The sequence below is a fragment of the Glycine max genome, chromosome 13 (genome assembly GCF_000004515.6).
Source record: "Glycine max cultivar Williams 82 chromosome 13, Glycine_max_v4.0, whole genome shotgun sequence".
Classification (NCBI taxonomy): Eukaryota; Viridiplantae; Streptophyta; class Magnoliopsida; order Fabales; family Fabaceae; genus Glycine; species Glycine max.
Genome location: NC_038249.2, coordinates 18,784,270 through 18,803,074, shown reverse-complemented (window position 1 = coordinate 18,803,074; position 18,805 = coordinate 18,784,270). Strand labels below are relative to the sequence as shown.

Here is an 18,805-nt window from a genome sequence, read left to right as displayed (position 1 = left end):
ATTTCTTGAAGGACAATTTCTTTGGTTTTATGTGGATGAGGGGTTTATGGCTAACACCTTTGATTTCTTGCACTGTTCATTGTCCAATGTCATGTTTCGGTATCTTGGTATTAGGCGTTAGTCCTATGAGGGTTTCAATGTGGGAACCTGTGATTTCTTCTTTTAGGATGCGACTTGGGAGTCAAAAGGGACGGTATCTTTCTTTGTGAGGGAGGATCACCTCGATAAACTCTGTGTTATTGAATCTCCGTCTTTATTTTTTCTTTTTTTACAGGGCTTCCAAGCGTGTTATAGCCATGCTGGTGAGTATTTAGAGGAGGTTTTTGTGGTCTGGTGTGTCGGTCTTAGATAAGATATGTTGGGTGGATTGAGATTTAGTGTGCAGGGCTAAGGCAAATGGTAGGTTAGGCGTGAAGAACTTAGCAGTTTTCATTGCTAGTTTGTTGGCTAAGTGGTTGTGGAGGTGTGACACCCTCTACCCCGACATACATATAGTGAAAGAAAACATAATAACAGGAGTAATTTAAAAAGATTTACTTCACAACTCAATATAAAACTTCTCAATGGAGTAAAAGGTTCACATTCACTAATTAACCAAGTTAAAACTTTATCGGTAAGACTGTATCGGTATTATAACTGAAATTTCAATGAGAAACATAGAACTAAATAATGTTCAATTACATATCTCAAACTAGCATATGATAAAAACAACATAAAACCCTAAGCCCCGATGTCACATCCTATTAGAGCATGGTGTCCCAACATCCTCTAGCATGAGGTTCCCCATAGTCATCTACCTAACTATTTGTTTCCACGAACACAAGGTTCGAAATCATCACAGGATCAAAACACAAAGAACACACAAAGAGTAAGTTATCACATTCCTAACTAATAGAGAGAAATGAGACAACATGTAGATATACATATCATACAAATGAAATACAATTTACTTAAACACAACTCACGTCATTCCACCACTTATCGTATAACATCACGTCTCAACACAACACGTCTCTCACATTTTCACATCATTCACGTACTCAAGGATCAAAACACAATATCACTCAACCAATCAATAATGAATAATACACAAGCAGTATGTAATAGATATACTAAGACTCAATCCTAGATGTAATGTGGTACCATGTCAGTAAAAGATCTCATCGGGCGCCCAGGAGTACATGACAAGACAGAACACACATTGATAAGTCAAGTCACTCTCACTAGGTAAAATTATTGGGAGACCAGACAAGGTCACGTTATTTTACGAGAATGTTCCAACCAAGTGGGATCAGCATAAGCTTAAAGGTGCACTCAAACAGAGTGTATTTACCCCCAAGGCCTAGACTCCGAAGAGTCCGTCAAGGGCCTCTCCCTCCTGATTCAGGTCTAACCCAAAAAACATTTTAACACACAGACTCTATCTATGAACTATACAAAACACATGACTCCTAAATTATTCTCAAAATAATTTTAACTCATCGCACCTCAAAGTGATTCAACTCGTTGGATTCCCACAGTGGATCCCTTCACAATATTCATCGTCAAAAACTCGTTGTCCTCAAAGGACCCACAATCATGTGATTGTACAGTTCATAGCTAACAACTTAATGCACACAACATCTCAATACACGTGTGATATCACAATTTAACACATACTCAACTTGTCGCTTACACACAGTTCATCACACTTTCATAATCCCAAGACAACACATTATCACACCTCATGCATCATATACATATCAGACAATAATAATATTAATATGTTATGTTCATATGATTAATCATCTCATTAAAACAAACATTTAAAATCATATATGTGCCATTAGAGTTTGAACTATGCAATACACACAACTACTCAATTGTTTTCAAAATCATTTTAACTCGTCACACCTCAAAGTGATTAGACTCGTTAGATTCTCACAATGGAGCCCATCATAAAGCTCATCGCACATTAACTCGTTGCCCTTAAAGGATCTTACAGTTGTATAATTGTACAGTTCATAGCTCACAAATCAATGCGTACAAAATCTCAATACACATGTATCTTACAATTTAACACATACTCAATTTATCACATACACTTAATCTCAATCACAATGTTATAATCCTAAAGCAACATGTTATCACACCTCATGAATCATATAAACATCACACAATAATAATATTTACATGGCACAAAACATGTATATACTAAATCGAACTATATTATTTTCAATTAAAAAGAATTAATAAATAATTAAACTAAAAATCCATCAAAAGTATTTATCATTGAATCTTAATATATTAATTTCCTTCAATTTAATTTTATTATTTGAACTATTAATTCCTAGCTTATTTTAACAATTCATATACATATATATGTGTTATAATCATCAACACGTAATAAGCTTATGAGACCAAAACATGACAAAGAATGTTTCCAACAATCTAATTCTCACGCTAATCTAGTAAATCTTGTCATATTCTTTATATAGCTTTATGATTATCCAATTGATTCAAGAGTAAAGCGCAACCCTGCAACACATTCGTGTGGTATCATGGAATATTATATAAGTTTTTTTCCAACCATCATCAATAAGCAAATATACTAAAATCAAGTAGATATTTCATGACACAAATATACTGAAAGCGCACTAAATTCAAAAAATTAAAACAATCAAATGTACAATTTATAGGTATGAGAAACAAGAGAAAAACACACATTATAATAACATATAAAATTTTAAAGCATGAAACAAGGGAATAAAACACATCAATTTCACAATAATTTTGCATCGGGACATCAATTGGTCTGTCAAACACAGTCAATTCATGATTAAAAGCATGATGACAAAAATGAATTTCATAAAACAGCCCCAAAAAAAATCTAAAATTGATCCTCTAGGGATCCCTATACATGCTTATTCTAATTCCTAAGCGTGAGTAACCCATCCCTTACCTCTAAGCGGGCTTATGTGTGTAGTCCAGCAGCGATAGAAGTATCTCTAGTGGTTCCCTAAGATTTCTCAAGCTTTTCCTTTAGTTGTTCTGCTAGGATTTTCAAGCATTAGAGAGAAGGAGAACGGATTGAAGTCTCAATTTCACTGTCTCTGTCATAGGAGCATATCTCTCTATAAAGATATAATTTGGTAAATCCCAATGGTGGGAATGTGAGAGAATGCGTTTCAAAGGTGGTGTCCAAATTTCAGTACAATCCAACAGTTAACGAGTCCGAGATTGAGTTTTACTGGGACAGATTTGAATGTGCGAGAAAAAGCGAGAGTTTTGGGAGAGGAAGAAGGGAGAACAAATTTGGGAGGAAGAAAGAGCGTAAAGACATATTATAATTGTAAAAACTGATTTAATATGTTTTTATTTATAGCTAGGGTTCTGAGTCTACTATTTATTCTATTTATTTTCTTTATTTTATTATTTCATAAAAAGATAGTTCTATTTTACTCCATATTAAATAAGTAAATAAAACATCATTTTTATTTTCTAATAATACATATTTATTTTATTTACCTTAAAACCATTATTTTAATTAATAAAAATATTTCTCCTTATTTATTTGATTACAAAAACCTCATTATTTTTCTAAAACTCTATTTACTTTTAAATAAAACCTTTTTTTATTTTATTTTACGAAAAATGAGGTATTACAAGAGGTTTCTAGCGAAGGATGCTCTGTGGTGTAGTTTGCTCGTTCACAAGTATGGGTGCTTGGATCGGCTTAAGTAGCATCAGGCCCGGTCGGGGTCGGCTTGGGAGCAGGATCTCATGAGGATCGATGTGGGAGACAACTGGTTTTCTAGTAGGGTAGTTTGTCAAATTGGTGATGGACAAGACACCTCCTTCTAGCAGGACCATTGGTTTGGAGAGTCTTGTCTAAAAAATCTCTTCCCTTGTCTTTCTTATTTGGCAATTAACTAAGAGGCCAATGTAGGTGTGATGTCAACGAAGGCTAGTGTAGGGGAGATGTCAACGGAGGCCAACAATCATGGGGTGGCGTGGAGTTGGAGATGGTAGATAGCTCTATTTGAGCGGGAGGAGGTGGTGGTACAATAGATGAAGGCCTTACTTTATATGGTCTGATTGGATTTGATTGTTGGATCAAGTGGCCTCGGAATACATCCAGTCCCCCAAGCAACCTGCGGTTCTTGAGATTTCTTTCATCCTTGTAAAATCCTTTACAAGCCAAAGATCCACAAGGGATGTACCCTCCCTTGTTCTCTTTGAATAACCAAGTGGATGTATCCTCCCCTTGAACTGATCCACAAGAGATGTACCCTCTCTTGTTCTCAGTATAACAATTCCCAAGTAGATGTACCCTCTACTTGTACCACAAAGAATGTACCCTCCAATGTGTTGGGACAAAGAATTTTCAGGCGGTTAGTCCTTCAAATCTTTGTAAAGGGGAAACAAAAGATATCTCAAGCGGTTAGTCCTTTGAAATCTTTTGCTTAAGGGGAAGGGAAGAATCAAAAGAATTCTCAGGTGGTTAGTCCTTTGAATCTTTTGTAAGGGAGAAGAGAGACACAAAAGAATTCAGGCGGTTAGTCCTTCATTCTTTTGGCAAAGGGAGAAGAGAGACACAAAAGAATTCAGGCGGTTAGTACTTTGTTCTTTTGGCAAAGGGAGAAGAGAATGAAAAAGATGAATAACACAAGTTTTTGAACAAAGAACTTTTCTTGAAAGAAAAAGTGTTGATAAAAAACGAAAGATGAAGAGAAAAAGAATCAGAAAATTTTGTAGAAAGAGTTGAAAGATATTGAATGATGTTGAGAGAAGATTGAAAGATTGATTATGATAATTGATTATTGATTATTTGAAACTCATGCCATGGTCACATATTTATAATCTCTTGATGACTCAAGTCAAAGCTTATGACTCTTGGCAATATCTTTTAAAAACTAGTCACTTAAAAAATTGTGACTTTTGAAAAAATCTTCAGAAACAAGTCACTTGAAGAATTGTGACTTTTGGAAATGTATTTTTCGAAATCAGTCACTGGTAATCGATTACCATTAAGGTGTAATCGATTACACACCAACAAATGTGACTTTTCATTTTGAATTTTGAAAATTAAAATGTTTAGGAGCTCTGGTAATCGATTACAAGTTTAAAATACTTTTAAAACTGTTTAAACATAAGTTATAACTCTTGAAATTTGAAATCTTAACGTTTTAAAATACTGGTAATCGATTACTACCTTCTGGTAATCGATTACCAGAGAGTAAAACTCTTTGGTAATGATTTTGTGAAAACTTCTTGTGCTACTCAATATTTTGAAAACTTTTTTAGAACTTATCTTTATTGAGTCTTCTCTTGTTTCTTGAATCTTGATCTTGATTATTCTTGAATCTTGATTCTTGAAACTTGATTCTTGAATCTTGATTCTTGAAACTTAATTCTTGAATATTTGAAATTTGCTTAACTCTTGATTCTTTGGCATCATCAAAATAACCTTGGAAGGCATTGCTTCCACATTGATGACGGAGGATAGATGGTTGTGGACTGAGGGTGAGTCCTCCTTTTTGGTGGCCTCGGCCTATCGATTTATCACATTTGAGATTTCTGATAGCCCGACAATGGTGAATTTTCCCTTCCGATCATTTTGCAATTGTGATGTCCCATCCAAGGTCTTGGCTTTTTCTTGGAGGCTAATCCTGGACATGCTGCCTACTCGTGTGGCTCTTGTAAGGAAGGGGGTTTTGGTGGAGGATGGTGGGTGTGTTTTTTGCAGGGCTGATAGAAAGGATTCACAACATCTATTTTTGGGGTGCACCTTCTTGTTTTTGGATTTGGTGTGAGGTCTACCATTGGTGGGTTATTTCTTTAGTGCAACATTCGGAGGTTCCGCTTTATTTCATGCATAGAGTTCACTATCTCATCTGGCATGCAGTTTCCTAGAGTCTTTGGTTTCACAAGAACAATATTATTTTCCATGGAGAAGTAGCAGATGCATAGGTGGTTTTGTGGAAAATTCGTCTTGGTCGTGGCTTCCGTATATGGGTCATGGGACATTGGCTTGTTCCTTTGCCAACTAGTGTTTGTAGCCATTTGTTATTTTTGGTTGATTGCGTTTTTGTTTTCTCTTCGTTCTGTTTTGTTATGTTTCCATGCTGATGTATTTTTTTTGGGAGGTAGCACTTCGTTACACCTTTTACTAATATATTAGTCTCATTTTGTCTTTCAAAAAAATAATTTTAAAATAAATACTTTTAAAAATAGTTTTCATTTAATATGCAGATAGGATTTGTTTATCAAAATAAGTATTAAAAAAAACTATTTTTTCTAAATAAAAAAAGTTTTGACAAACATACTAAAAAAAACAAAAAATGATTTATTTTATTAAAATGTTTTTTTAACAAATGAGTTTAAATAAATTGGTCCCATATCCCATACCAAGTAAGTAATTCCCTGAATCTAAACGTAAGAATACAAGATAAAAAATATATGCTTTTGTGGACACAGAATAAATTAACAATATTACCATTAGGTACAATATTCTAGTTCTCTTAAAAAAAGGTACAATATTCTAATTGGCAAAAACCAACGAACCAGAAAATAAGATTGTCGGAATCATAACGGTGGAAACTTGACCATTGAAGAGCAATTGGAGGTAGTAGGACATTCTCCTTTAGAACAACTATATGAGAATTGTGACAGACTAATAGTTCAAGAAAATTAGCAAACCATGTATTATAAAAACCTATAAATTGCTAATAGAATAATTTCAAAATATACCTTCACAAAGTGAAGCTAATTAACCATTCCAATTATGATAATTTTGGGTTCTAGAGTAAGTAATACCCTTTGAGGAGAATATGTATTACTTTCTAGTGGAGATAAAAAGACCAACACTTCTAGATGATGTTTCGGTAGAAATACTATATAATAATTAATTAGTTTTCATTGTGTATTTTGTTTCCAAGGAAACAAGTCTTTGATGGCTAAACTATATGTATATTATTAACTTTGCACTTTCATATCCAAAGTGTTTGGTGCTAACTGATAACCTGAATTATTTTCATGTCATCTTTGTACATTTTAATATATTCAGCTTGAAAAAACGTATTCACGGATTGACATTAGTTTATGTAAGACATGTTTCTAAGAGAATTTGTCCAGTCGTGGTAGATTTTGTACATAAACATCAAATAGGGACAAAACTACTCTTTAATTTGGGGGCCTTCACCCCTTGATTTTTTTTCTATTTTTGTAATATTAGTATTGATAACGACTGCCGAATCCATCCAAAACAAATAAAACTAAGGAATTCTGCACTACATGATTAACTTAGATCGACTCAGAGATACAATTCAATATGGTTCCTACTTCAATTCACTTATAAACAACATGAGGAATTTCAACAAATATTTTATAGGCAAATGTAAAGGAATGTGAAAACACACAAAAATAGAGATGGAGAAACAGAATAAAACAAAACAAAATACGAATCAAGTTTAATAGCATCAATCCTAATTCACCAAACCAATGCAAATCAAATTATCACAGTTACTACGACTGATGTTCAGAGTGTGAAAGTTCAGTCAAATGCATTAGAGATAGTTCAATTGAATCAATCCCTAAATTGTTTGAAATTGCAAATTAAGTTGAAAAATCATCCAAACAATATGTGATTAAATTTACAAATTAGGAAATGAATCCATAACCTAATCCTTTTTCAATCCTAAGCATAATCATAATCATGAAAATCAAAAATAGGATTCAAGAAAGAGATAAACATTCACAACGATTAGAAATATTATACCAGAACTCAAATTCAGCCTTGCTTGGAGTGAATCCTTTGATTGATTAAGTGTTTAGCCTTCCATGATCACCATCAATGGAAAAGCCATGGAATTTGTGCAAGAGAAAGGAAGAACACAAGTGAAAAGAGGAAGAAGAATGAAGAACGGTTGAGAGAAAAAGAGAGAAAATAGTTTGATCCTAAAGCTTGCACAACAAGTAAATAGATCTATTTTTTTACAAAATGAACTAACTAACTAACTTCTACTAATATATAGAGTGACTGATCAGAAGGAAGGGATGGGCCTTGATTAGACCTATCTAATTTACCTAATTAAACTAATTGCACAAAACAAAGCCCAAACTCACATCACAATTATTCAAGTGCATAGGTTCTGACTTTCAAACTCAATTTATAGAAAACCGATGTTAAACTAACATATTAACATCGGTTTTACTGGAAAACCGATGTCAACGTTCATCATGCGTACACTTTTTCTGCTGTTGTTCATTGTGTTTAACATCGGGTATTTAGAAAACCGATGTTGTCATATGTATGTTAACATCGATTCTCCAAAACCGATGTTAACATTCATACATTTAACATCGTCACTTTCAACATCGATTTTAGAACCGATGTAGAATGTTCTAAATAACCGATGTTGAAAGTGTATTTTTTAATAATGATAACTTATATTTTGGTCTAATTTTTTTAACTTACTAACTCATTGACTCGGTGGTAATCTAGAAAGTCTACCGAGTTTACTTATAATTTATAGAGTTTATCCAAGTCTACTAAAAAAGAGTTTACTCAAGAGTCGACTCACAAAGGACAAGTAAACTCGTAAACTCATAAGAGTTAACGAGTTAACTCGAGAGTTTGATAACCAATATAAAAAGTGATTTTTTACATTAATTATAACTATAACTTATGTACAAAATTTTGAAAAATGATTTTTTTACATTGTTTTGGGACCAACATAATAGTAAAATATACAAAAATAAAAAATTTGAATATAAAATCTGCAAAATAGTAAAAGTTAAATGGCGAAATTCTTGAAAAAGAAACTTTACTGATAAAATTCACAAAATTATGAAAGTTTAATAATAAAATTCACAAAAATATAACTTGAGTGATAAAATTTGTAAAATAATAAAAATTTAATAATAAAATTTATAATGAAGCCAAAAATATATTTTAGGAAAATAGTTTTTCAATGGAGTAATAGTTTTGGTCCTTCTTTTTATTATCCTTTTGTCCTCAGATAACTGGTGTTTTGATTCATAGGTTAACTTTGATGCTCATATTTGATAAATATTTTTTTACACAAATTTGATAAATATACTAACATCAATACATCATGACTAATTGACTGTGGCTAGAGTATTGTCATGGATCTAAGGCCATTAGGTAAAGAGGAAAGGAAAAAAAAAAGAGAAAGAAACAAAATTAAGATAATTTTTTTTTAAATTATAAAAGTGTGAGTGTGAGACTCATACTAAAATTAAATTATTTTCACTCATTTCTTTTCTCTTTTTTCTCATTCGGACGTACCCTAAAGTATTGATAGGTGTTAATGCGATTCCCAAACTTGAATTTTTCAATTTTATTTCTTATTTTTTGAAAATAAAATAATTGATTTTGATCCCACGTTAAACAATTTAATACTTTTTATAAATATTCTTAATTTTATTGTAAATATTTAACATAGAGTGTGAATCAAGTTACTTCATTCAATTCTTTTTATATATAAAATTTCAAGAATTCAACCATTAGAAAATTTTGATATATTTCATCATATTTCATATGTGTGTCACTAAGGCACTTAAGCTTCTGACCAAGAAAAAAAAAAGACACACTAACTAAAAAAAATTAAATAACCACGTTTAAGAGTGTTTTTTTCCCCCCTTAAATGCAATATCTAAAGTAGCAATGTTTGTCATATTCATAGACATAGTTGAGAGTTTACTCCTTAGGTAATCTTATACTTTATAATCATTTAATTTTTTTTAAATTTTTTTTATCAATTTTAAATTGAATTTATTTTATATATGAAGTATCAAACATTTTTTTTTTATTTTTTTATAAAATTTGTAGACATTATCTATTCTATAAAAACTTCTAATATAATGATTGGATCATTGAAATTTAATATCAACAGAATTATCAAATTGACTAACTTTACCAAGTTACTCTTGAAGTCGCTTGTCTCAATCTTTTTAGATACTAATTTCTTTAATCTCTTTTACACATGCATGTATATTTTCTTAGATATTGAAGAAAAAATGGACATGATAAACAAGAAATTAATCAGGAATTAGACAAAAGTAAGGAGGGACTAGATTACATGAAATTTAAGAGTAATAAAAATAGAGTATCTTATTTATACATCATACAATCTAATTTTAGTAACTGACTTATGTAATAATTTCGAGCTAAATATGACCAGTAAATTTCTCAATTGATAGTATGTGAAATAGAAATACATTCCAAGTTTTATTAAGAAAGAGAACAAATTTCATTAACAAACAAAAAAAAAAACTTATGCAATAACTTCTTGTACGAGAGAATGCATTTACTAATAATTAAGTACGTGTCCCACTTTTAAGAGTGACCATTCAAAAATATATAATAGGGTTTTGTTCAATTTTTAAATAACGGAATGAAAATTTTGTTTTATTATATCATAAAATGTTCAACGATTTATAATGTTATATTTTATTCCATGCCATCTTTTTATAACAATATAAATGAGACTAAATATTATATTGTTCTTAAAGAGAATTAATGCAGCCAATATTGCTGAGAGGGACTTTGAAAACGACGAGAATGGTTTTTAAAGCTAAGTATCCCACACAGTAGGGCAAAAATAAATATGCTAAAGGAACCCATAAATAAAACAACTAGCATCGGATAGTGTTCATGAAGAGGCTTAAAACAAAAAGAAGCAGTTATTAAGTAGGTGCACGTCACAATGAAAACACGGACGGTTGTGAAGATGACTATTGATGTCGATACTTTAATTGTTTAATTAATCATACTTTTAGTTTTAATATTTTAATTTCATTTTATTTTAATTTTTTATATCAACAATTTATATTTAGTTTCAAAGAAAAATATTAAATATTTTAATAAAAAATATTTTATTATATTGATTATATTTTGATTTTCTGTGTTTATATTTTATATATATTTTATACACTATCAATAGTAATTTTTTCCTATTTTTATTTTACTAATTTATTTAAAATCAGTAATATGTTCCACCTTCGTTATATTTTTTAATTAACATATATGAATATAAGGTAAGAGACCTAATTTGCATAATTAAAAAATTTACGAGAGCTAAATGTACATAATTAATACTAGAGAAATTAAAAAGAGAAATATTCTAAAATGTGAAGAATACAAATACAATCAAACTCTGTTAAGTTACTTCAACAATATATGTTAATCCACGCCATTGAAATGGGGATTCGGATTCCCTCCTGCCTCTCCAGACAAAAAAAAAAGTTGAAAATAGAAGCATAAGAAAATGAAAAATAAAACAGAAATGTATTAATTTGTAAAATCTTTTAAAATAAAGAGAGATAACATAAGTAAAAAACTAAGACATACATAGTTGTTAATACGATAGAGAAATATAAAAAAAAATATTGTGTTGTTGGTATAATATGTAAAAAAAATATTGTAAAAATAATATAACCTTTTTGTTTATTGCTGAAGTTTTTAAACTGTTTTAGTTACATCATCAAGTTAATTATTTCTTTTATTTTATATTTCCCTTTACTTCCACGTTGTATACATTTTTTTATAAGACACGATGTATGCATTTGTAAGGAATGTGAAAAACTGAAAATAATAATTTATACTGTCCATTCTTTTATTTATTTTTTGGTTGTGATTTTGCAACATGATTATCCATGCAATCCACTTTTATGACTTTACAACATTTAACTCTTGTAATAATAGCGGCGGTAATGAAAATTAATACTATAGTAACGATAATAATTGTAGTGACTATATGATACTAATTTTTTAAAATATAATTTTTGTCGTTGTAATGACAATTACAGGGTGTGATAACTAAGATGATAATAATAATAACAATATGATGACTATGATGAAATTTGTGATAATTATAATGGTCATTTGCTAGTAATAACATCAACAATAGTGATTAACTAGTAATCATAATTGTGGAGTTACATTAAATCAAAATGTGCAAATTAAATTGTTTGCTGTCTATCATGGGCTTTGTATCGCATATGATACTGTCTACACTTCCATCATCTTGAGTCGGATTCTCAAAATGCATTGTCACTCATCAATGAAGGAGTCCCTCATGTTCATCCTTATGCACCTCTTATCTCTAAAATTAGAGTCTTTATCAATCTTCCTTGGGATGTTTGGTTCTAGCACACATATACAGAGGGAAATAAATGTTTGGATTGGTTGGCTAAGCTTGGAGCCAATGGTTCAGATCCTTTTGATTAGATACACAGTTTGTCTTTGTTGTTTCTGATGCTCTAGGAACCTTGTATCTTATTGGGGTAGTTACTTAATTCTTTCTTGCTTTTTGCCTTGTGCTTTCCCATTGATAAAAAAAAAATCAAAATTACTAGTGAATAGTGATAATAATAACAGTGAGTGATTGTAAGTCTTTCAAAGGAGATTAGATAAGATTTACAATACTATGGATATTTGTGACGTGATAAAAAAAAATCATAACATTATATATTAATGCTTTCAGTGTTATTCTTTGATAAAAAGTTTAATTATGTTTAGTCTTTCAAGTATTGTAATTGTATAGTTTTAATATCTCAAATTCTAATTTTGTTATATGGATCCATCAGGTATTATAAATATGTAATTTTAGTACTAATTGAATCTCGTGGACAATTTTAGTCCAAAAAAAATAATCTCAATTGTATAATTATAAAATTTGAGGGATTAAAATTACACAACTATAATGTCTAAAATTCAATTGCCATAATTGAAATTTTAAGGACTAAAATCGTGTATTTATGATATTTAATAAATCTAATTAACACAATTAAAATCTAGAGAACTAAAATTACACAACAAAGATATCTATATAGACCAAAATTGCAATCAATCCTAAATAAAATTAAAGTATACGACAAAAATGCATCAAAATAAAATTCTAATTTTAATAAAGAATAATATCAAAAGTAGTTATGATGTTGTTTCAAAGTTTTATAATATGTGGAATTTTGTTTCCTAATTATGAGATTATTTTGTCGCCAACATATTTTATAATTGACGAACAAAAGGGATAGGAAAGGGAAATACGTGTTACGGCTATGAGAGTATACAAATACATAACTAATTAATTCTTGCCTAAACAAGCCTGCAAGAAACTGCAAAGCTAAATCAAATCCCTTTCTTTTGTTCTCACAATGAACCCCAACTACAGCAAAATGAGAACCATTTCTTTAGTCCAGAAAAAAGCAAAACCGGGAAATAATGAAACACTAGTCTTTAATTTTGAGGGTACTCTGTTACGATCCACTTCATTGTTCCCTTACTTCATGCTGGTTGCTTTTGAAGCTGGTGGGGTATTAAGATCTCTCATCTTGTTTCTTTCATACCCTTTGGTGTGGTTGGTGGGTGAAGACCAACTTGGCTTGAAGATCATGGTTTTCTTGAGCTTCTTTGGCCTCAGAAAGGACACATTCAGAACAGGATCAGCTGTTCTGCCAAAATTCTTCTTAGAAGATGTTGGATGGGAAGGCTTTGAAGCTGCAATGTGTTGTGAGAAGAAAGTGGCATCTAGTAAGTTGCCAAGGGTCATGGTTGAAAATTTCCTGAAGGATTATTTAGGGGTTGATGCTGTTATAGCAAGAGACTTGAAGTCCTTTAAGGGTTTCTTGTTGGGAGTTTTTGAGAATAAGCCAATTAAAATCCCTTCATGTAAAGTTAATGGAGGGACTAAAGGGAGCAACATCAACAACAGTATTGATATTATAGACAACCATGTTGAATATATTGACCAGGAGGAGCTTTTCCAACTATTCAAGGTTTGATCATTTTTAAATTATTAAGAGTCAATCATTCATGTCCACATTCAAGTCATCATGCCTTTTTATATTAAATAAATCTGTTTTAAGGAAAGAATGATTTGGGCGCATTTCAAGTCTTGTTTAATCTTAAATAACTGTTTGCTAACTAGATTTTTTTTTTTTGTGCAGGAGGTTTACATAGCTGATGAGAGGAGAAATTGGCATGTTCTTCCAAGAGAGAGGTACCCCAAACCATTGATTTTCCATGATGGAAGATTGGCTTTGAGGCCAACTCTTGCATCTTCTGTTGCTTTGTTCATTTGGTTACCCTTTGGACTAGTTCTTAGCCTCCTCAGATTTACAATAGGCATAGCATTACCCCTCAATGTATCTGCTCCAATATTGGCCCTCACAGGAACAAGAACCACAGTTTCAAGACCCCAAAGTGCTTCTTTGTCTTTGGTCCACTATGAACAAAATCAAAAGGGCATGCTCTATGTGTGCAATCACAGAACCTTGCTTGACCCTCTTTATGTTGCAATTGTTTTAGGAAAACCACTTTCTGCAGTCACATACAGCTTGAGCAGATTGAGTGAAATAGTGTCCCCCATCAGAACTATAAGACTAACAAGGGACAGAGTGAAAGACAGAGAAATAATGGACAAAATGCTGACCCAAGGCAACCTTGTGGTGTGCCCTGAGGGAACAACTTGTAGGGAACCTTATTTGCTAAGGTTTAGTCCTTTGTTTTCTGAGCTCACAGATAACATTGTTCCTGTGGCTGTTGATGTTAAGGTTAGCATGTTCTATGGAACAACAGCTAGTGGGTATAAATGTTTGGACCCCTTTTTCCACTTCATGAATCCAAATCCTTCATATTTCATAAAATTTCTTGGGATGTTACCACAATCACAAACATGTCAAGGTGGTGGAATGCCCAAGATTGAAGTTGCCAATTTCGTGCAAAATGAGATATGCAATGCTTTGGGGTTTGCATGCACCAACTTGACCAGGAGAGACAAGTATTTGGTCTTGGCAGGTAATGAGGGTGTGAGCCCAAGCAATGATTGCAACCAGTAGTAGCTACAAGCTTGTTTTTTCACCCTTTGAACAACCCTGAAGATTCTTCATTGGGATAGTGGTATGGTGAGAAATTTTACATGTTAAATTGTTGCACCTTTTAAGTATCAAAATTTTAACATTATGCAAGACAAATTCTATTTGTACATTACTTCTGTTCAACTAAGAGAGAAGTATGAAAAAGAAAATAAGTGTAAGATATGATGGATGATACGCAATGGAGATATATAGAAAATAAATAAATTGTACTAGGTGTTATAAAATCTGTGTATAAAAACAATACAATTCATTATGTTTTATATAGTATTGCTTGTGTTCTGAATCAACTATTGTCATTTTAATAAATAGGAAAACACTCGTTGAAAGGATGCTTGTTTTATAAAGTTAGATACAGCATATAACATCATTTCTTAGGCACTTAACGTGTGTAAAATCTGTCTAGTGACGTGACTAATGCTAGGCAGATTTCTGTCATTGTCCTATAAGAATTATTAGTTTATGGAGAATATCTTAACATTTTCTTGTAAATCACATGTTGCGTAATAATAACACCGTTAGACAAGCATGAATCAGCATTTAAGTTTATGTACTGTATGTTATGCAAGGTACCACTGTATTAAAAAAAATGGGTCCATTTTGATAAATTTGTGGAATTCACTTAGTTGAAATAACATCAAGATGTAAATGAAATATAAAGATGTAAGATAAATATTTTTTTTATTCTTACCAATTCATTTGGTTATGGTAAGAAACATTTTAGATTCATTTTGTAAGGGCATGTGTTGGGATGGTTTTTAGTTTTGAGTTTCGAAAATTTTAAAAATAATAACTAATTTTTAGTTTTAGTTTAAAAAAAAAAGATTTAAACCAGTTTTAAAAATATGATTAATTTCAAATAAACTCATTTTAAAAGTTTCATGTCGTATTAAAATTAGTTCAAGAGTGTTTTTGTGTGGTGGTAATACAATGTTGATGGTTTGATGTTAGTAACAACGACGATGATATAAATATTAGTGGTGATCACGGTGGTAGTGGTGATGGAGGTGACATTGGTGGTGGCAGTGATGATGTGGTAGTGGTAGTAGTGTTGGTGGTGACAACCAATGGTGACGATGTTGGTGGTGGTAGTGGTGATGAAGGTGATATTAGTGGTGGTGGTGGTGATGGCAGCGTTGGTGGTGGTGGCAGTAATAGAGGTGGTATTTGTAACCTCTCTAATTGTCGACTTCTCGGTGACTCTCATACTATAACAATTCACACGGTGACATTTCACTCAACTCCTCATTGGTTAGAACCCTCCGTCGATCAGAACCCTCCATCCGTTGGGTAGCCCTTTCCGAAACATCAACAACCAGCTTAAACACCACTCGATTGCTCTCAGGATCAATGACTATCCATACACACCACCGTGAGACTTTTCAGCGTACTTTGTCCTTACTCACATGTTTTTCGGGAAACTTTCCAGAAGGTCATTCGTCCCATAATTGCTCCAAGTCAAGCACACTTAACTGTTGAGTTCTTAAGTGACGAACTACCAAAAAGTATATGCATGTTATTGGTATAGATAATATCAATTAATTCTTTTAAGTCATCCTCAACTGTACAGTCCCACACCTACACAGCCTATGGATCCCTTTCTTTCCAGTGTGATTCATTGGAATGTTACAGTATTAGTGGTGGTGGTGGCAATGGTGATGCTAGCAATGTCGGTGGTGATGGTGGGGACAATGATGATGGTGGTGTGTGGTGGTGGTTGCAGCAACGTTGGTGATGATTGTGGCGACGATGACGGAGGTGATATTGTTAGTAATGGTGGTAGTGTTGACAATGACATTGACGGTGGTGATGGTAGTAATGTCGGTGGTTATGATGATGTTAGTGGCGACGATGATGACCGTGACAATAGTGTTTGTGTTGTGGTGGTGGTGGTTGCGATGACATTGGTGATGGTTATGGTTGTGACAATGATGATGATGGTGACAGTGACAACGAGAAAGGTGGTGGTGGCCGTGGCAGTAGGGATGATGGTGGTGGTAGTGAAAAGTGTCATTATCAAATATGGAAAATGTGTGTGTTTTTTTTTCACTAAAAACCTAATTTACAAAACTTTTTTTTCTTGGTTTTGAAAATGAGTGTAAAAATGTTTCAAAATAATTTAAAACCATTTTAGCTCCATTATTGTCAAATACGTTTTATTATAAAAAAATTGCATTTGAAATCCAAAAAACAAAAACCTGCACCAACTCCAAACGAACCCTAAATTCTTTAAAAAAAATTTGTTTGAGAGAATAGTGGTTTTTCTAATCTGTAAAAATAAATAAAATATCCTAAAGTAACTTACTAATTCCTATAAAAAAAATTCATTTTAGTCCATTCATTAATTGTTTTAGTTCGAATAAAATTCTAAATTTTAATCCATTTTGATATTCTTAATTTGTTTAATCTTAAATCCTTGATGTCAGGGATTCTTAATATGTTATTCTTATTTTGATATTCTTAATTTGTTTAAACAAAATCATGTTTTTTCAACTTTTTTTAGTCACATCCTCATTTAAAAAAGAATCCCTGACATCAAGGATTTAAGATTAAACAAATTAAGAATATCAAAATAACAAGACACTAACATGTTAGTCAAGTGAAACTAGACTTAGATCCCTTAAGTAAAGTTGCAAGTTTGAATCTTATAAATGAAAAGAATATGGTTAAGAAAAATTCTACTAAAGGTGGTCAAAAGTTTTTCATTGGATATTAGTCATTAGCAAAGCTTATGAATACTTCGCAGCAATGTCATGAAGACATATATTTTATGGGTTCTATACATTCAAACAGTTGTACGTTTAATGTCTCTTCTCCCTCAAACTTCATCGGCACTCTCGAGATAGGTCCAAATATCTCCTCCAAAATGTTTAACAAGAAACTCATCAACACTCTTGAGAATGCAGGTGAATGATGACATTTTAGTGTCGGCGTTGCCACTCTCGAGGCAGAGCTAGAGGTGGTCGTTGGAGTCACCCTGGAGGCACACTCTGAATGAGCCTTCCATGAGAGGTAGAAAGACTGTGTACATGATTTGGTTCTGGTTCTGGACACATCTTTGGTTTCCACCAACTAAAATTGAGTCTCCAATGGAATGTCCCTTCCTCGATCTCCCATTTTCTTAAACATCTACCACAACTTGATCTGGAAGCACACCATGAACCAAACATCCTTCAACGTTCCCAATGAAATTATGTGTCTACTGCCTTCCTTCTTGAAATCCACTCTGAGAAACATTTCTTCCATCATCAATGTCTCCACCACGTCCTTCGACATTTCAGTCAAAATCGTTCTCTCCTTCACCACCAGCTTCCCCTCTGAAACACGAACAACAATTATTGTCATCTCTTTATCTTCCCCTATGTTCCTTTGCAATTAAATCAAATCATTAAGTTTTCATTAATAAAATGAAATGAGGAATTTAGGGATTTGGATTTTGATTTTGATTTTTACCATGAATGATACCACTGGAAACACTCGATTGAAGAAATGTCTGTGAATTTAAAAATATGCAGAAGGAAACCATTTCCATTAGCAAAACAAAAGATCGAAAAGATAGGTGAAATATAATTATAAGTAAATACATGGATAATATGTACCAGAAATTGAGAGTTGCTTCTTATTGGATAATCTTAAATGGATGCCTGAAATGAAAGTGTGTGGATGGAGAGAAAGAAATTAGGATTTGGTATTCATATTCGTTAGAAAATCTAGGGAAGAGTTCTTGTGAGGAAAAGTTTATTTTTTTAATGGCGGGAAGGGGATTTTAACTGAGCTAGGGTTGATTGTGAATATGGGAAGAAAAGAGGGAGAATTGAGGATTTCGGGGTGCCGTTAAGTGACAAATTTGGCGAAAATTTGTGAAACTGAGCTTTGTAGGTTGTGTGTGGTTCATTGTCTGGCACTAGCTGACAGTTAGACTGAA

The 18,805-nt window shown here is 32.2% G+C and overlaps 1 protein-coding gene across 1 annotated transcript; it reads left to right on the top strand.

Annotated features, from left to right (window-relative positions):
- The first annotated feature begins 13,075 nt into the window (after nucleotides 1–13,075).
- Nucleotides 13,076–15,170, top strand: LOC100801388 (probable glycerol-3-phosphate acyltransferase 2). Its single transcript, XM_006593515.4, has 2 exons — nucleotides 13,076–13,782; nucleotides 13,954–15,170. The coding sequence occupies exons 1-2, from the start codon at nucleotides 13,162–13,164 to the stop codon at nucleotides 14,842–14,844; spliced, it is 1,512 nt and encodes a 503-aa protein (XP_006593578.1). The 5' UTR covers nucleotides 13,076–13,161; the 3' UTR covers nucleotides 14,845–15,170.
- The last annotated feature ends 3,635 nt before the right edge of the window (nucleotides 15,171–18,805 follow it).